General features: G+C 39.0%; 1 protein-coding gene across 1 annotated transcript; it reads left to right on the forward strand.

Moving 5' to 3' along the window:
* Positions 1–2087: 2087 nt before the first annotated feature.
* LOC115923426 (tyrosine--tRNA ligase, mitochondrial-like) lies at positions 2088–19405 on the forward strand. The gene is given in 14 exon segments (XM_030983928.1): positions 2088–2163; positions 5478–5603; positions 6051–6166; positions 6169–6197; positions 12334–12509; positions 12962–13063; positions 13560–13674; positions 14356–14434; positions 14849–14958; positions 16042–16140; positions 16718–16784; positions 17141–17326; positions 17834–17959; positions 18678–19405. Coding segments are annotated over 14 exon segments (1398 nt in total). The 5' UTR covers positions 2088–2131; the 3' UTR covers positions 18713–19405.
* The last annotated feature ends 268 nt before the right edge of the window (positions 19406–19673 follow it).

Here is a 19673-nt window from a genome sequence, read left to right on the forward strand (position 1 = left end):
AAATAGTTTTGCTATTTTTTTAGGGTTGAGACGCTAAGAAATGGTTTCAAATGTACATTACACGAACCCTGAACCATTGCAAAATGATGGTGGTTCTCTCTCTCTCTCTTTATTTTAATCATGCATTATCAACTACATAATTATAAAGCAGCAACCAAAAACTGAGGGTTATCTGAGATAGGTGAAAGTAAGAGTTAAAAAGAAAGTCATGCTAAAACGGCGCTTCACTTACCCCGCCCCCTGAAAAAATAAAATAGATTAGTAGTCCTCCTCTCCAGAATCCCCTCCCCCCCCCCCCGCTTTAATATCACATTTTCACTTGGCAGCCCAAGGGGGCCGGGGGGGGGGGGGGGGGGTGGGAGGAGGGGTTAAACCCCCTACCCCCCCCCCCCCCCCCCCCCGCCGTAGATCTGCCCATGTTACCATATCATTCCACGACGTTTTGGTCTTCCTCTTCTCCTCAAAAGGGACTTTTAGATTTGCGTGGACGTGGACGTGGACGTGTTATGTCCTTTTAAGGCACTGACAATCACGTGACGTCCTTTTAAGCACTGGCAGTGCCTTAAAAGGAGGTCACACGTTGCAAATCTAAAAGTCCCTAATATTGATTTACTGGTCGAGGTTCATTATTTGCTGACAACGAAAAACTTCTCCAGGCCATGACCATGTTTCTGCCCTTGCCCGATCGCCTCCAGCTCCAGCAGACATGGCGCGGCAGCGTGCACACGCACCGCTACTAACGGCGCAGTAGGCCTATAACCACTGCTGACGGCGGCACTGCACTGCGAGCTGAATCGGTAATAATAGGCCTACTCATAAAACGAGAAATCTTGCACGCTAATCTTAGTTCCATTTCATTGGTCATTGGTTTGAAAATTGAAACTTAATATTGTGTTAAAGTTATAACAGAAAAGATTATCTTTATTTTATAATTCCACCGGGGCGATTTTTAATTTTGCAATCGCCCCCGTGAGCAACCTGACGGGGGCGATTTTGTAGCTCACGGGGGCGAATAGCCCACCGCCCCCGTGTATTTTGAGCGCGTAGTTATGACTCATAACGGTACAACGAATCGTCTTATTTCGCTAATGATTTAATGAAACGTAAAAGCTGTATTCAGACGAGGATTATTTTCGAGAACGGTACAACGAATCGTCTTCTTTCTCTAATGATTTAATGAAACGTACAAGCTTCCGCGCTTCGCGCGGGAGGGAGGAGGGGAAAACTGAATTTAGATGAGGATTAAGTGTCGAGAACGGTACAACGAATCGTCTTCTTTCTCTAATGATTTAATGAAACGTAAAAGCTTCCGAGCTTTGCGCGGGAGAGGGGATGAATTAAGACGAGGATTAAGAGTAAAAAACTGTACAACGAATCGTCTTCTTTTTCTAATGATTTAATGAAACGTAAAAGCTTCCGCGCTTCGCGCGGGAGGGGAAAAACTATTTTCAGACGAGTAGGCACGTACGGAAGGGGGGAGGGGGTAGGGGGTTGACCCTCCCCCCTTCGGTTTTTTATGTGTGTATTTTGGAGCACCCCCCCCCCCTTTCTGTGATTTTTTTTTTTTTTTTTTTTAATTTAAAAAAAATAAAAAAATAAGCCAACGGCTGACCTAAAAAAAGGTGACCTAACCCCCCCCCCCCCCCCAACGGAACAAAATGTCAAATTTTCAAATTTCGAGACCAAACACAAAAAAGTGTCCTCCCCCCCCCCCCCCCCCCGCTTATTTAGCGGCTGGCTGAGTCGTTACGATTTTTTTTCGGACCAAAAAAGTGGGCCCCCCCCCCCCCCCCCCCCCCCTAAGAAATCCTGGATCCGCGCCTGGGTGCATGGTCTCTTTCTATTATTATAATATGATGACGAAATTAAATTTAACTTGGATCTATGAAAATCTCACTTTTAATTTTGGTCGGCGTGCATGCCTCTCCATTTAAAAAAATATAAAAAAATAAGTAATTTTCCTTGGGTGATCGAAAGGGGGAGGGGCAACACGAATGCACACAACCCGAAGTGTTGGTTTTACGCATAGAGATATACTACTATCTCTATGGTTTTACGGCATCTTTACTTTAAGATTTGTCTTTTCTCACACACCAAACCCATAAAGATGCTGGACTGATCTGCTGATAAAATGTCTCTTAGAGCTTCCTTCAGCATCCAGAGGTAAAATTATGTTATTGCAATGATTATTATAACTTTCTGTATAATTGTATGTTTACCAATTTCTAATGAAATTCGTAACTTTGTCTGCATTCTCAAGAAAGGAATCGCAAAAGTGGTGTGTGTAGTCCCACACGTGCACGTATGTGTATGGCAATGCCAGCGATCAGGCATTGGGCCTGCACGGGATTGCGATTTGATGAGATTCGAGTATTAAATGCAGAAACACAACTAAGAAAACGCTTAAATCCCTATAACTGAATTCATTACGGCCTGACTTGATCTGCCACTTTATTTTGGTTCTAGAATAAATGAACCAGTCCATGATTAATATTTTGTACACTGACTTGACTAGATCTAGATCTAGGCCTAGTTCTAGAGGTCTACTTGAATCCGTTTAATCAGGGCTTGTAATAAATGGATTCCGCATCTAAGAGGGCCCTTTGAAGCAGTCCGTTGCACCGAGAGTCTTTTTTCCCCCTATCATAATCCCGTTAATCCCCCACCCGGACCGCACAGCTCGTAAATCTCACTCCCGAAACTGAGTGACATAGGGCTCGCGAAATGCATTGTTGGAAATACACATCGGCTGCTATCGACAAAAATGGCGGCGTACAGTAGGGAAGAGTATTTGGTAGGCGACGATTTAGACTTTCTGACTGATTTTGAGGAAGATTTTCTTGAGCCTGGTGTATGGGAAGTTGGAGACCAATACAAGTTATGCACGTGTGAAATTCCATCAACGGAAAATCTTATTCGTTGCAGCGAACCAGAATGTACGGTTAAATGGTTTCATCGTGAATGCGTAGGCCGCTCCATGTAAATAGGCAGCATTCACAACATACAGTACAAATGCACATAATCATCCCGATGCGGTTGATCGGCAAGTTTGACAGTAGACTCACAATTTTAATTTTTAAATTATTCTTTCTAACATCAGAAAGTTGAACAAATTGTATTTTAATGCTCTTTAGGTGTCATCAATCGTCACTATAGTACTGCCTTTGAATGAAATCAGTTGAGTTTTGTACAGTGGTGTTTGAAATGTTGAGAATCAATAGCACAACTTTCAATACACGGCCAGGGTAGAAATGCAGCTATGTGTGTTTCCACCAACAACATCCAGCATGTACAGCCCAGCGAGCACGGCGGCTTTCGCGTCGCCGGCGCCGGCCCGTACTCGGGGTGAAAAGTGGTGATGAATTGACAACTTCTAACCCTCATTAAACCAAATGCGCAATTATACAACACAGTTTCATTTAGTTATTTTAAGAGATAAACTTATGGACTACCTTCCTAGCTATGTAAAAATTTCGGAAACTTTCGGAAAATGTCAATAATTAGAAGAGAACGTGATGATGATGAGAAACTTGCATTCACTCTAACTCACGATTTCCTTGGTCGATTTCGCTGGTTCAGATGGCTACGTCTTCAGAAGAGTTATCCGAGCACAGCGAAAGCATTTGATAACCAATAGCAGGTTGCCTTGTGCCATAAGTTGTCGATTTTGTATTTTTGTCTGTTATAGCTATATACATCTTCAATGAGTATGACGTCATTTTCTCGGTGACTCGCATGGCTTCAAAGCCTTTTTTTTACGACCAAGTGTTTGGAGAGCTTAGGGAAGCAGGCCGCGTTGCGTAACACTTCGTAACATTTGGATCGCCAGAGGGCATCTGTGGTCTGATAAGGGCGGCTGTTGATGGATTTGATGGCTGAAGAGGGTTACATTACTTGTTGTTAAGCCAAGTTAATCTTGAATATCTTTCCCTCGGGAAATTCTTTCGAGACGCAATCTCCATAGTCTCACCTCCCTGGTTTAATGGTCCCTTTTCAGGAAATTATGCCATGGGTCAAGATCGACATCCATGAAGAAGTTCCCCTTACGAGTTCGTAATGACATGCACAGTTTTTCCGTTATAGAGTCTAATCATTTTGCCTTCGGCGTAGACTAGAAGGAATGAGATTTAGATGACGTCAACGGTCATACGCAACCCGGCTGCAAGATTTTCTTCATGGATGTCGATCTTGGCCCATAATTTCCTGAAAAGGGACCATTAAACGGAGTCAAGTAGTCAAGTTGGTAAGTGGAACCGAAGTAGTTAAGCATTTAGCTAATTTAGGACTTTAAATGCATCGGATACGCATCCGGTAAAATATCAAAATTAGGGATTAAGTTTGGCCGAGTTTTGTGTAACGTTTCTTTACACAAACGCGCGTCCACTACAGCGTATAGGGCTGTTCTGTCTCTAAAGAGAGAGCCGACCTTACCCAAATCAGAGGCTAACGAACGAAAGAGACAGAAAAATTCGGTATAACTTAGACCTAGATCTACTAGACTAGTCTAGAAATCTATTTAGATCTAGTCTTACTTACTTTGTCTTTCTTTGTTACTGACTGTAGGCCTACAGACTTAGCATTTTGATGCCCTACTCCCTAGCCCCAGACTCTAGATCTGTTTTTTAATTTTATATTGAGAAATTAATCATTCATGTTCTTTAAAATGTTGGGAGGGGGCGCATTGGCTGTTCATTAGGCACGTCTGCATTGGAAAAGTACACAAATGCAGTACATTCCAAAATCACACCCAAAAGGCAGAAGGAAAGGAAAAAGTATCAATAATGTCACTTTTTAGTGATCTTATTCTTAGCTTTCTACAGTCAGTGCATGCACGCTAGCTGCCCAACATCGCTAGATTCTGAGTGAGCTGAGAGAGGGGGCCAGAAACTGTGACTCAGACACACTGTGATTGTGAATCATAAACATGATAAAGGAAGGCAAAACAGGAGGTTACTTGACACATATCTGTCATGTGATATGTGCCACTGCACTTTTTCGGTGCCTGCACTCTGCAGTATCAGTTTCGTAGATTGGGTCTCACTAATTTTTTTTTTTTTTTTTTTAATTTTTTTTTTTTTTTTTACTTTACTTTTACTTTTAGCTCATTTTTGCAGATCCAGTTTCTCATTACTAGGTGGAACTTTGGAAGCATTTGATAGACTTTCATATTTTTGCCCTGATATTACATTTTTGGCAGCAGAATTAAGGTTTTTAGGATGCCTTCTGGTGAGTTTTCTGGAGTTTCATTGTTGTCTGTGAGAAACTGAGAATCAAATAAAATGTTTCCACCTATTATGAATAAACTTTGCATAAATCTGATTTACAAAATGTACATTACAAGCAGTTTGGACTGCAACATTTGAAGGAACAAGAGGCTAAAAAACCCATTGAAAATGTTTTATACATTATGTCGCAAGAAAATGAAATTTCTTAATGTTTATTCCACTAATACAGCTACACTTTGTATTTGATTACAGACTGTTTACAAGATACCTTCAATCTCAACTTGTGGTTCGGAATGGAAGACAGACATACTGCACTAACAGTAACATATTGACTCTCCATCATAGAGGTGTCTTCAATGATGTATTCCCTCCTCAAAGGTAATATAATAGTTTATGTTTTGAATAAGTATTGTAATATCTCAGACTATTTTAATTTACAAGTAAGCTTGCTGAAATTTCGAATGATGCAGGTTTACAATGATGTTAATGCTTTTGGTCTATTATGTATTTATTTTCAAAATTCATCTGATTATTGATCTAATCCTTCATCAACAAAGAGGAAAATGGAGAAGAAAAAAAAGGAAATGGTTCCAGTACAAAGCGACTGTGAAAGATACTTGAAAGATATGTCACAAAGTTGCCAGTATGTGTTACTGTTTGCTTGATTTAAATATGTAACAGTCATAACTTTCTTATTTCCATCCGCATTTCCCTCAAACTTTTACAGATCAGTTTCTTTCACTTTTGTACTTTTATTAGAGCCAACTTAATAAGCAGGGTGGACTTCCTGATCAATGAATGAATCCTCTATCTTTTATTCTACAGTGATGAATTGCCCAAGCTTCTGACATCCAGTCCTCAGAGTATCTATTGTGGTGTAGATCCTACAGCTGAGAGCCTTCACATTGGTAATCTTCTAGCTCTCATAGCACTTATACACTGCAAAGAGCAGGACATCAATGTATAGCATTGGTAAGTTGCATTAAAGATAAACTTAAGTTCTGGTAAAGAAAGAAAACAAATTCCCACAGAACCAAACTTACACTGAATGTTAAATATTACAAATAAATGTCATTTGCCAAACAATTTTGGTAGAAAATGTATACTGGCTGAGTAATGAGAATAGAATGATAAGGAAATGAAGTTCTTTCTGTGTACAGTGCTTGTTACTTTACAAAGACTGGGCCAAATTTTGTAATGATTTTGATGACTCCAGAACCTTGCAGTACACACCAATACTTTCATGCTACATGATCAAATTTTTCTGATCTATTCCACACCTTTTCGTTCACAATACAATTGCATGACCAGAACTCAACTTTATCTTTAAAGGGATAGTTGAGTTCTGTTTTCAGACCACAAATGCCTTCAAATTGCATGCTTATTGCTCTTATTCTTATCTATGACATATCTTGTGCCCTTTTGGGACCTAATATTGCTATGAAGGTAATTTTAGGCCCCAAAATGTGTAAAAATTTAGCCAAAACGATCATACATGTACCAATTCAGCTCCACTGTAAACAAAATATGGTGACCATTGACCGTTAGTTAATTAATCAGTTAATAATAACAATACATGGGCCGACTGGTTGTGCGTAATATAACCAACACGACAAAGCCAACAAAAAATCCAACATCGGCATCGGCTGTAATACAACGTAAAAGGTGCTATTTCGTTTTTTTAACAGCTTTTTCAAATTATTGAATATTTGTGGTTGTACAAAATATTAGATATGGTATATTTATGGATATTTCAACCGTCTCTGAACGGATTTTGATGAAACAAAGATGATTTTGTCGTTTAAATTGTATGTTCTTTCAAATTTGACACTCAATTTTTCATTATCTCACAATTTGTTTTGTGTAGCGCCCTCTGTAACAGAACTCAAGTATCCCTTTAAACTAAATTTGAAACAATACATATCTGTATATACATGTATCTGTGAAAGGGTCTTTGATCCATTAGTACCTCAAAATTTATGAATATTAATCGCAAATATGATTTCATTAGGCAAGTTTTAAGTTGTGCTAACAATCCTCACCTTCTTCTTGATACAGTTAGTTATCCGTTATATAAACCATCAAGCCATTTTGAATTTTCAAAGGAAATATATGCTATTCTTAAAGATTGGGTGACATCTGTAGTATTATTCAGACAACAAAAGGAGAATGGACACAAAGGGTAGTACGATTTGGTTATGTTTTACTTTCACTTCGTGTCGTCGTTTCAACGTTGCAAATATATAGTCTTGTATAAAGACGTTATTAGATATTCCCACATCTCCCCCCAAGCTTATTATCAACAGTTCAAGAGTTCTTATTGATTTCCAAATAGTTTCAAATCCAATAAAAATCCGAAATATAATCCTGTTTAAGAGTTCACGGATATTCTCCTTAATTGTGTTCTTCGAGTCCCGAGTCCATTCCAGTTTACTATTAAACCCAAATAAACACTGTCCAAACCTTTAAAGTCTTGTTCAGTTTCAGTTCCTGCAAAGGTAATCCCAATTTTGGTATTTAAGTTTAACCCATTACATGGACAGTCGCTTTGGTGGTTTCACGAGTCGTCCAGATCGCGTTCGCGTCTCTGTCGCAGCTGTTGGTGTAGAGGCTCCCTCAGGCTGCTTCCGGTTGATCTGCTGGTTACATTGGGAACCGGTTGAGTCGCTTTCATCAGAATCGTCAGGTCTCTCTGGATCATTGCTCATGGATGACTCCGGCACTCTGGTCTTGGTGGGTTGACCTTGGACAGCAATCAGTGCACGGCGATTACGACGTACTGTCCCATGTTCTGTCTGGACATGGTAGGACCGTGGTTGTTGCGCTTTCTGGGTGACTTTCCCGTAGCGAGACTGATCACGGATCCACACGGAATCTCCTGGTTGTAGCTCTGGAAGCTCACGTGAGTCATGACGTCTGTTGTAGGTCATCATTTGATCTGACCTGTACTTCTCCTCTTTCTCTCTCACAGTCGTCAGGTCCGGCTGTTGTACCCGTGGCAGCAGCATGTGCGGCAAAGTAGGAACCTGAGTCTGCAATCTCCTCCCCATGAGAAGTTCACAAGGAGCTAACCCGTTTTGGAGTGGTGACGCTCGATAGCTGAGAAGGGCTAACTGGATGTCGTCGTTCTTCTTCAGCAACGCTTTCACAGTGCGAACTCCTCTTTCAGCCTCACCCCTAGCTTGTGGGTATCTTGGAGAGCTGGTTGTATGGACGAATCCATACTCTTCAGCAAGCTTTCTGAAGTTCTCGTTGGCGAACTGTGGACCATTGTCTGAAACCACAAGGTCTGGAATCCCATGGACTGCAAAGATCTCCTTCAGCGAAGAAATCACTGCCATTGTTGACTGACCTTGGAGTTGTTTGACCTCAATCCACCTCGAGTAGTAGTCAACTACTATCAGGAACGATTTCCCTTTGAGTTCGAACAGGTCCATTCCAAGACGCTCCCATGGCCTTGAAGGAAAGGATGAGCTCATCAAAGGCTCGCGGACCTCTTGGCGATGGATAGCACAGGTCAAGCAGCTTGAAATCATTTCCTCCAATGATTTTGATAGACCTGGCCACCACACTGAATCTCTGGCTCTGGCCCTGCATTTGGTGATTCCCAGATGTCCTTGATGTAGCCTCTCAAGGATATCAAGTCGCAGAGCTCTCGGAATGACTATTCTCTCGTCGTAGATAAGCAAGTCCTCTACCACACTCAGGTGTCCTCTCTGCTCATAGTAGTGTTTGAGGATCGGGTTATGTGGCATGTAGTCTGGCCATCCTTGAACGCAGTAGTCTCTGATTTTTGCACATACTTCATCTGCTTTTTGTGCATTTCTGATTTCCTCAAATCTCTGCATTGTCACTGGGAGGTTGATGGCTGATGTTGATGCATATGATTCAACCTCATCTATGAAGTTGACATCATCCATTCCTGGCCTCTCTACTGGCGCTCGTGACAAGGCGTCAGCGGATGTCTGCTGTTTTCCTGGAACATACAATGTCTCTGCATCAAATCTCATCATTCTCATTCTGAAGCGTTGGAGTCGTGGAGGCATTTTCACAAGTTCTTTCGAGTTTAGAAGTGTGACCAATGGCTTGTGGTCAGTTTCCACCTCGAAATGAAGACCAAGTACATACTCCGAGAACCTCTCGCACGCCCAAGTAGCTGCCAGTGCCTCTTTTTCAATCACTGCATACCTCTGCTCAGTCTCGGTAAGCGATCGAGATGCATAGCACACTGGTCTACGATTTCCATCAGTCTGCACTTGATACAGGATTGCACCCATTCCAGTCCCGGATGCATCTGCTGCAATGACTGTTGGCAGTTCTGGATCATAATGAGCTAAGACTGCTGTCGAGACCATCATCTCTTTGATCTGTGTGAAAGATCTCTGCTGCGCTTCTCCCCAACACCACACATTGTCTTTCTTCAGGAGTTGACGAAGGGGCTCGTTGATCTCAGCTAATCCTGGGAGAAACTTTCCCACCTGGTTCACCATTCCCATGAACCTCTGTAGCTCTTTCACGCTTCGAGGAACTGGAAAATCTCGAATAGCTCTTGTTTTGCTCGGATCGACCTTGACACCAGTGTCGTCGATGAAGTGCCCTAAGAACTTCACACTCTGTTTGGAGAATTCACACTTTCCCTGATTTAGTGTGATACCTGCTTCCTGCAGACGTTGTAGAACAGCTCGTACTCTGATGTCATGTTCTGTTTGTGTTGCACCATGGACTAGCACATCATCCATGTGACAAATCACGCCGTCAAGTCCTTCGAGGATAGTGGACATCGCTCTCTGGAAGACTTCTGGCGCTGACGTTATCCCGAACGGCAATCGGTTGAAGCAAAATCTCCCAAATGGAGTGACAAAGGTTGTCAGTAGCTTTGACTCATCCTCCAATGGAATTTGCCAAAACCCGCTGTTGGCGTCCAGTTTTGTGAAGATTGTGCTCTTTCCCAGTTTTGCTAGACTTTCATCGACTGAAGACATCGGATGAATCTCTCGTTCAACTGCCTTGTTGAGAGATGTAAGGTCTACACAAATTCTCACCGAACCACTGGGCTTCAACACTGGAACCATCCCCGAACACCACTTTGTCGGCTCAGTCACTTTTGAGATCACATTTTGCTCCAACATGGACTCTAGTTCTTTCTTCACCTTCGGTAGAAGCGGATGAGGAACTTTCCTGGCTGTATACAGGCACATCGGCTTGGCATCTGAAGTTAACGTGATGTGGTATGCTGTCTTCAGTTTCCCCAAACCAGTGAAAAGTTGAGGGAACTCAGCCTTGAAGTTTGCAGTTTCATCATCACAAGAATCGACTTCCTCCACTCTGCGGACTAGATTCAAGGTTCTACACGCTTTCCTACTCAGCAATGAAGACTCCTGATCTTTGACCACATAGAGAGTCTCCTTGATCTGTTTATCTCTATGCCTGAGAGTTGATGTCATTTGTCCTATTACAGTCAGGACTGTACTTCCTGGACCACGTAACCTCTTGGTTGTTGGTCTCATGATGTGTTTATTCAGCCATGGAGTGGAATCAGACAACACAGTAACGGCTGCTCCTGTGTCTAACTTGAAGTGTGTTTCATTCCCATCAACGAGGATCGATGAACTCCAGTACGTCTGATCGTTCTCGCTGACTTCACCAAGGAAGGGGACATCAATGTCATCGAAATCATCTACTTCGCTGACTCGAGCTTTCCATTTTAGCTTTGCTGCCTCTTGTTTTCCCTGTTCTGGTTGTTTGGCTTGACACACAGACTGGAAGTGGCCCATCTTTCCACATTGATGGCACTTTGCATCTTTTGCGGGACAGCTGGCACGTGCATGATTCTGCCTTCCACACCACTTACAGTTACCCTGCGGAGTTTGAGATGTTTTCTTCGAGTACGTTCCCTTGCTCTTAGGCCTTACGTAGTTTACGGCCGAGTTAGGGCTCTCACTCTCTGCACCTCCCCTCACAACAGACTTGTTTTGTTTCCGGGCTTCTGACTGTCTACTCAATTGAACTGCTTTTGAGAGAGTTAGGTCTTCTCTAGACTGTAGTTGATCAGATAGGGAGTCATCAAGCACCCCAACTACAATTCTGTCTCTTATCAAGCCCTCCTTAAGTCTATCGTAGTCACAGTCCTCTGCTAGCCTGTACAAATCATTGATAAATGTGTCCACACTTTCTCCCGGGCGTTGTGTTCGTTTGTTGAATTTTGCCCTTTCAACAATAATGTTTTTCCGTACATTGAAATACTTCTTCAATGTTGCGATCACGTCATCATACTTTGCTGTCTCCTCTTTCACATTGAGAGACACGATAATATCATCGGCACATTCACCCATAGCATAGAGTAGCGTACTAACCTGCTCACTGTCTGGCTTGGATGCGAGGCCCGATGCGACGCGATATCTCTCGAACCGCCGTGACCATTTTGGCCATTGTTCTGCTTGATTTAAGCCTGCAACTTTATCAAAGCTTTCTGGCAATGGTAGACGAGAACTTTCCATGGTTCTTCACTTATACCGCTGCCACCATGTAGTATTATTCAGACAACAAAAGGAGAATGGACACAAAGGGTAGTACGATTTGGTTATGTTTTACTTTCACTTCGTGTCGTCGTTTCAACGTTGCAAATATATAGTCTTGTATAAAGACGTTATTAGATATTCCCACAACATCCAAATATAATTTGATTTCTGTTGATGTGCAGGGCTGCATACAACTCATATTTTGTTATTAAAACATCTAAACATATTTCGTAAATTGTTTAATATTTTTTCAATTTAATTTTCTCAGACCTGCTAAGCTCCACACTAAAAAAATTGCTTCAGATCTCATTCATCTTGTGACATCATAATCATTAGTGAGCTAACAAGAGACAGTGGTATTTGGATGTCACCCGACCTTTAAATGTGCAGGGTATTGTAAACGGCCCTATTAAAGGCATTATCAAAGGTCCATATTAAACAGTGCCACCTATGCTGTGAAAATAATTGATCCTATTGATTTCTTGACATCATTAATTTATATCAGCAAAAGATTGAAGACATATAGATGCCATAGGCATCACTCTTAAAAATAGAAATAATGTGTTTTATATTGAATGTACTGGTACTAGATTGGTGGAGCCACTGCTTTGATTGGTGACCCCAGTGGCAAATCAACAGAAAGGGAATCATTACATCCAGACCTGGTAGAAAGGAACGCTGCTTCCATTCACCAGTCTCTTCAGCGAATCTTCACTAATCATGAGAGACTTTTCTGGAAACGCGATAAGACACTGCCAGATATAAGGTAGAAATATCTCTGTCTATCTAAAGTAAAAAATATAGCCACATAGAAGTTGTGAAAGTTATTCGATGGTAAAGGGAAAGATATGAACCTGATTCTGATTATTGAACACTAAAAAGAAAATTACAAAACATTTATCCTGTGAGTGTATACTTAGCTTGTAAAAATAATTACCCCAGTAGTGGTTTTTTAAACTAATGATAATAATTTAGAGTATTGATAATGCACTGAATCCATCTGACTAATATGCTCAAGCCTCAAAAGTAAAGTAAGAATATTAAAATATACCGTACATATATTCAAATATTCTGTATCATTCCTGTATCAGTCCTGTGTCATTCCTGTGTCATTCCCTGTATTAGCGCTTAGAGACTGTTGGTAAGCACTTTATAAGTACCGTTTTTATTTACTCATTGTTTATTTATCAAGATTTTTGTCAATGTTTTGTTTTTCAGAATAATGAATAACCAGGATTGGTATAAATCAGAGAACCTGGTGCAGTTCTTAGGGACGTACGGTCGATTCTTTAGGATGGGTTCTATGCTGTCAAGACAGAGGTAAGCTAAATCTAATGAGATAAAAATTCAACCTTAAAGACATGCAAGATATAATTGTATTCTGTTTTGAAAAAATTGGAAATTAAATTTTGCAGAGCACTTCACACTTTTGTGGCTTTGATATTAAATCTTCTCTTTTTTTATTTAGTGATGCATCATTAACTTCATATACATGAAGGATGCTCTATTGCCCTTATTTAAGAAGACTGCTTATATCAGTGATAATTGATGTCCTGGGGCCTGTTCCTCAAAACCGTCTAACTTCTTGACTTTCCCTTTGAAGCATGTGTTATAGAATTAATACACGTTTTAATGGGATAGTCAAGAAGTTAGACTTATGACGGTTTTGAGGAACGGGCCCCAGTCCTGTAATAATAGAAATGTATGTTTCAAAAGTGTGCCAGTATTTGTTGAAATAATTGATTGTAACTTGGTATTGTTTCCCTTTCACAAAAAGAGTATTTATCTCTCCTTAACATCATTTTCACTTTTCCAGCGTCCAAACAAGATTGAACAGCCCTGAGGGAATGAGTTTCTCTGAGTTCACCTATCAAATATTTCAGGCCTATGACTTCTTGCACTTACATGAGCAGTATGGCTGTAACATACAGGTAAAAGCAATTCAAGTGTTCAGGGCCTGTTGCACACAATTTACCATTGATTGTAACTTTGCCATCAATGGTAACTACCATGGAAACCTTGATTTTGATTGGCTGTTAAGCCCTGTTACCATGGTAGTTGCCGTTGATGGCAAAGTTACCATCAATGGTAAGTTTTGTGCAACAGGGTCCTGTTCAAAGATGCTTCATCCTCAAGTTGTCTTATTAAACAAAATGTGCAGCTCAATGATATATCAGGGTTTTCTCTTCTTGTAGAAAGAAACAAAAATTTAAAATGTCACAATTTAAAGATATTGTTTTCATATCTGTGTTTCAAAAATATGATTAAACATATGAATCCTCTAGGAAACTGTATGAAACATCAGAATTCACACAATAAGAATCTTGATTTTGAGAAAAGTTGTCTTCTGAATATAAAATGTTGTTGTTGTTGAGATTTTTTGGAAATCTTGATATGCAGACTACTATCTCTGTTTATAAGAAAAATATACCAGACTTATGCAAACTAGATTCCAGCCTTAGATATCTTGGATGAAGTCACCCAAGAAAATATTCCAGACTTAAAAACAACACTAAGACCATCATTGTCACAATGTCTTCTATTGCTTTCTAAGTAGCTTCTATCAAACAGTGCATGACTGATCAAACTATACTATTGTGTCTTATTAACAGATAGGAGGAACTGATCAATTAGGTAATATCATGTCTGGTCATGATCTCATCAGAAGAACAGCTGGTAATGAGGTTTATGGTAAGTAGTCCTTATATTGAAAGGGTGTGGGATTAGGATAATATTATATGTTTGTGTAGCAAACAGTATGTTTGACAAAATATTTTGTATGAATCTTTCACTGTTTTGTTTGTTTAATTTGTCTCTATTTATTTGATTCAACTTGTATATGAGGATGACTTGTCCTTTAAGCCTTCAAGGCTGCCATCTGTACCTGTAAGATTCCAACCTACCTTTATCAGAGGTTTTATTGATTTAGTAAAAAAAAAAAAAAAAAAAAAGGATAATCAATCTCGAAGTTATTATATTGAAGTTTAAAATCTGTAGATGGCCTCAATATCACATTTCTTTTTGTTCATACATGGACATGTATTCCATTGTCTTCATTTGACCCCAGAATTCTGTAAGACTTATTAATGTTTATTTATCTTCCAGGTCTGACTATCCCATTAGTGACGAGTGCAACTGGAGACAAGCTTGGTAAAACAGCTGGTAATGCAGTCTGGATTAACAGAGATAAAACCTCAGAGTTTGACCTTTATCAGGTAAGGGTACATTACATTGCAATTAATAGTAACATGTGGAATATTAAATATATCAAAGGTGAAGAGAATACATCATCCTGTGCAGAAATTCAGAACTGATTTGATAAATGGATTTTGATTTTTAATTTTTAATGATATTTCATTTCCAGGAACATAAACAAGTATAACAATTACAAAGAATACAAGAAAACGAATAACAATAATTACATCAACTAATGCCTTGGGATTACCAAAAGAAACTGAGTTTCTGAAGGAGACTCTCTTCGTCAGTTGATGGTATAATACATAACTATACACAAATAAACTTAAATATACATAATTATATAAGATATATATAATTCAATACTGAAAAGATGGAAAAGTGTCATCTTATTGAGGAAATACAATATACATGTAATCCTTAAATACTGTATCAAAAAGAATTTCCATTTTCGGTTTAACTTAATAAAATTTGGGGTGGACTTTAAAAGATTATTATTATTATTATTATTATTATTATTATTATCTTTTGGATATAGTCTGTGATGCCAACCAGTATGATTTAATCGTATTTAGTACGATAATAAGAGTGGAATAAAATTTTGATGAAAGAGCAAACATTTTACTTGACTGTACGTACCAGTATCACATTTTTCTGAAATTCTACTGGCCCAGGGCCAACCGGCCATTGGTAGTGTAGAGTTTTCGTGAAAATCTGATTTTTCTCTCCAAAATCTGATTTTTTAGGATACTCGGTCTGTTTTTGTGTGTTAAGAGGTTGGCATCTCTGTATAGATCAATTTCAGAATATTGCTTTCTTGAAGTCTCCTGTAAATTGACAGACTAGAAAACCAAATGTTAATGTAGCTGGTGACAGGTCATCAATATAACTTTTCTTTTCAATATTTTCCATCACTCCACTTGGAAAGAATTAATACCTGCTTTTTGCTAATTTTTTATCAAAAAACCAATGAAACTTGACCGACAGAAATGTGTACAGTTCACAGTTCTGTAACTTTATAAACAGCAGCACTACTTACAAGAAGAGCTGTAGATGTAATGATATTTTGTAAAGACTATCTTAATTGTATTTGTATTTTCTAGTATTTCATCAGGATGCATGATAATGATGTGGAGAAGTCTCTGAAGCTCTTCACATTCCTGCCTCTACAAGACATCGATGCAGTAGTCAGGAAACACAAGGTGATTGTCACATTCATTGTTTTATAATGTATGACAAGCAAAGTGCACTCTTTTATTCTGATGGAATATAATTGCTCACTTGATGATACTTGGATCTTATAATGAATATCATGTTGTAATTTTAATTTGCTCAGTTTAAAAGTAATACCTTGAACTATTACTTCACTCACTGAGGTGACAGTTACTACTGGTACATACATTTTTCTTTCAAACATGCTTTCAAAGTAAATGAAAGACCCAAATTCACAAAATAGGTTTTTCTTGGCCCATGGTTTAAACTTGATTGGTTTGATGGTTTGTTTTACCTGACTGCTATTAAAGAAAGCATGGATATGCTTGTAAGTAAGGGACCAGAGGACCGACTGCTTTAAGTCCTCTCCAAGGGACTTGGTAATGACTTGGTTTTAAACCTGGGTCCTGGTGGTAACGAGACTACTGCTCTACCACTTACTCATCGCACCTCCTTAGTGTTATACAGAACCCAGTGCTTGGATGTAATCATAAAAAGGTACATGTAGGTTGATTTATAAAGAGTGATGTCACTCATATTTTATTCCTAATTATATTTCTTTTGTAGGCCAAGCCAGAGAAACGAAAGGCTCAGAGGTTGCTAGCTGAGCAAGTGCTCCTATTAGTTCATGGGGGTAAGTCATTTTTCATCCAAGATACATTGAGATATTACAAGATACATTTAAATGATGTGAAAAACATGACAGATAGAAAGAATGAAATAAAACAAAAAATGTGGTGCTTTGATAGGTGTGATGCCTTTTCTCATGGGAAAAAAAAGCTACTGATAAAACTGCAGCACTTTATTCTAGTGGAGTGACCAGAGAAAGACTTTGATATTAGGAGAATGATGAGTATGAAAGAAGAAAATAATTAGAATGCAAGTGGTTTTTGGCTTCTAGCCATAATACTGTACTCTACATTTGGTAGATGCATCATATACTTCTGAATTATATATGTATCACCATTTTTCTTCAAACGTTTTCTGTAGAGGAAGGATTAGAGAAGGCCCGACGTTTGACTGAAGCCTTGTACAGCTCTGATCCCGGTGCCTTAGAGAGATTAAGCGTAGAGGAAGTGAGCCAGCTCTTCAGTGGAGGAGGCTTTGTAGAGATAATGCTAGAACCTGGTCTTACTGTCTATCAGGTTGCTGTAGCTGCAGGAGCTCTACCAAAAGGTTAGTATATTATCATCTCTTATTTTTATGTCAATACGGAAACCCAGGGCAATAAATTGCTGGACTGCTAGATTTATAGGTTTATATTATTTGGACAAGAGCTTTGAATGTTAGGCTACCTAGGAGAAGTTTCAATTACTGTCAAGAATTGCAAGATCGAGCGTGCCATCCTTATTTACTGGGTGCAAGCCTAAACATTCTTTACAACAATTGAACCTTCTCCAGGAAGCCTAACATTCAAAGCTATAGTCCTAATGGTGGACCGATGAATGTTAATAAGGCAGAATGAATCAGGAGATACATTAGGTGTTTGTTTCCAGTTCATCGTGACTGTGCCATGGACCAGTGATGGCCTGGTGGTAGAGTCGCTGCCCGGCAAGCAGTAGATGGCAGGTTCAAATCCCGCTGGTTCAATTTTTTCTGACTTTTTTTAAATTACAAGATCAAGCATGCAATCTTTAGTTCTTGGGTGCAAGCCAAAAATCATTCTTTGTTTGTTTGTTGTAGATCGAGGAGTAGGAATCATAGAAGATGGTGGTGTTTATGTCAATAAACAGAGAGTTACCAATCCACATGAAGTTCTGCAGAAAGGTCTTCATATTCTTAGTAATAATGTCACATTACTCAGAATAGGTAAGCTTAATATCTTTCCTTTTTAAGATCTTAATTCTTAAAATTTATTTATTGTAATATTTTTATGGTAAACCTTATGTACAAAGTTTGTGATAGAATGTATATCCATGATTGGACTATCAACAGCCTGATATCTTAAGATTTTTATCTAAAGAGTAGTTCTTCTGTTATAAAGTTGAGAAGTTGATAATCTCAATGTAAGATGTTAGATCGTCATTTCAATTTCTTTAATTTGTCATCCTTCTTGGGAATGACTCTGACTGGTCTGTGTAAAATGAAAAAACTGAAAACATGGGTCTATGTAGTACCATAAGGAAAGTAAAAATTTAATATTCTGCAAGCTATGATACAAGAGATTTTTTACCGGATTCATGAGCAGTAACCAGTTACTTGTGTTGTGCTGTATTTTAGGATTGTCATGAAGAAAACTCTGTTATGACAGATTGTCTCGATGATGAATATATCAGGCATGTAATTGTTTCTGGATTTACAGCCCGTAGATAATGTTCTGTTCATAATAAAATCTCAAAATAACTAAAAAAGGGAGAATAGTTTACTTCAATTCGGACAGATGATGCTGACCTCTATTGTGCTCTTAGGAATTTCAAAGCTTATTGAAGAGAACTTTACCTCAACCAACACTGTATTAAAACGTAATTGGCTTGTTTTTTTGTACTTTCATTTCCTTATTTCTTCTTTTCACCTTATCCCACTACAGGCAAGAAGAACTACACACTAATCAAATGGGTCTGATGGCCAGGGTGTCTGATATCAAACTTCTCAGTAGTTCTGAAAGGTTAACATCTCCCTATAAGAGGCAGAGGTCAAAGGTCATTCATGTCATCGGATGACCACAGAATCACTGTAACACAGAGCAATTATACTGTACAGTGTAATGAAAATATCTTTCTTGAATCATTCATGATGGCCATTTTTGTGGCAAGAAACTTTTCTGATTTGCAAACTTTCAGTGCAGTGGAACCTATATATTATTGAAACATGGGAAATGACCTTATTTTGAAACCTTGTTATCTCAGTACTGAAAGCAAGAGAGAGTGAAGTGGGACCAGCAACATTAGATTGTTGAAAGTGTTCTTCATAGAGAGGTTCAACATTTTTGCAACCTAAAACTATGTGAACCTACACCAAAATGTCACTAAAAGTAAATTGGTTTTACCATAATGACATATATGGGATACTATGAGATACTAAACTGTTAGTTTAGATAGCTCTCATAGCTACAACGTTGTGATTGGTCCACAGCTCATCATGTGATAATGACTGCGAGGATCGTAATTAGCACATTTCCAGTGATTTCTTGACGTTATATTGACCCCCTGTTCAAATGAGTATGTTTTTCATCATACCTTATCCAAGCGGCCCAGCACGCATTGTTTGCATTGTGTTAGACGCGGAAGGCTGAAAGGCATGAGATCACAACTATCCTTAAAGGGAAAGTCCACCCCCAAAATAAGTTTGTTTCGATAGAGGCAGAATAATAAGAAAATCAGGTGAGTGAAAGTTTGAGCAAATTCTGAATGAAAATAAGAAAGTTATGAATTATTGAAGTTGTGATCAATCAAATACAAATTGGCAACTCTGTGACTTATTATACGAGCTCTCCTTCATTTGCTTTGTGCATAATATTCCATAAAATCATGTTTTCTTCGTTATTGATGATGGAATATATATTTGTTCCTTGCAGGGGGAGTAT

Source organism: Strongylocentrotus purpuratus, unplaced genomic scaffold (genome assembly GCF_000002235.5).
Source record: "Strongylocentrotus purpuratus isolate Spur 01 unplaced genomic scaffold, Spur_5.0 spur5_scaffold_14, whole genome shotgun sequence".
NCBI lineage: Eukaryota > Metazoa > Echinodermata > Echinoidea > Camarodonta > Strongylocentrotidae > Strongylocentrotus > Strongylocentrotus purpuratus.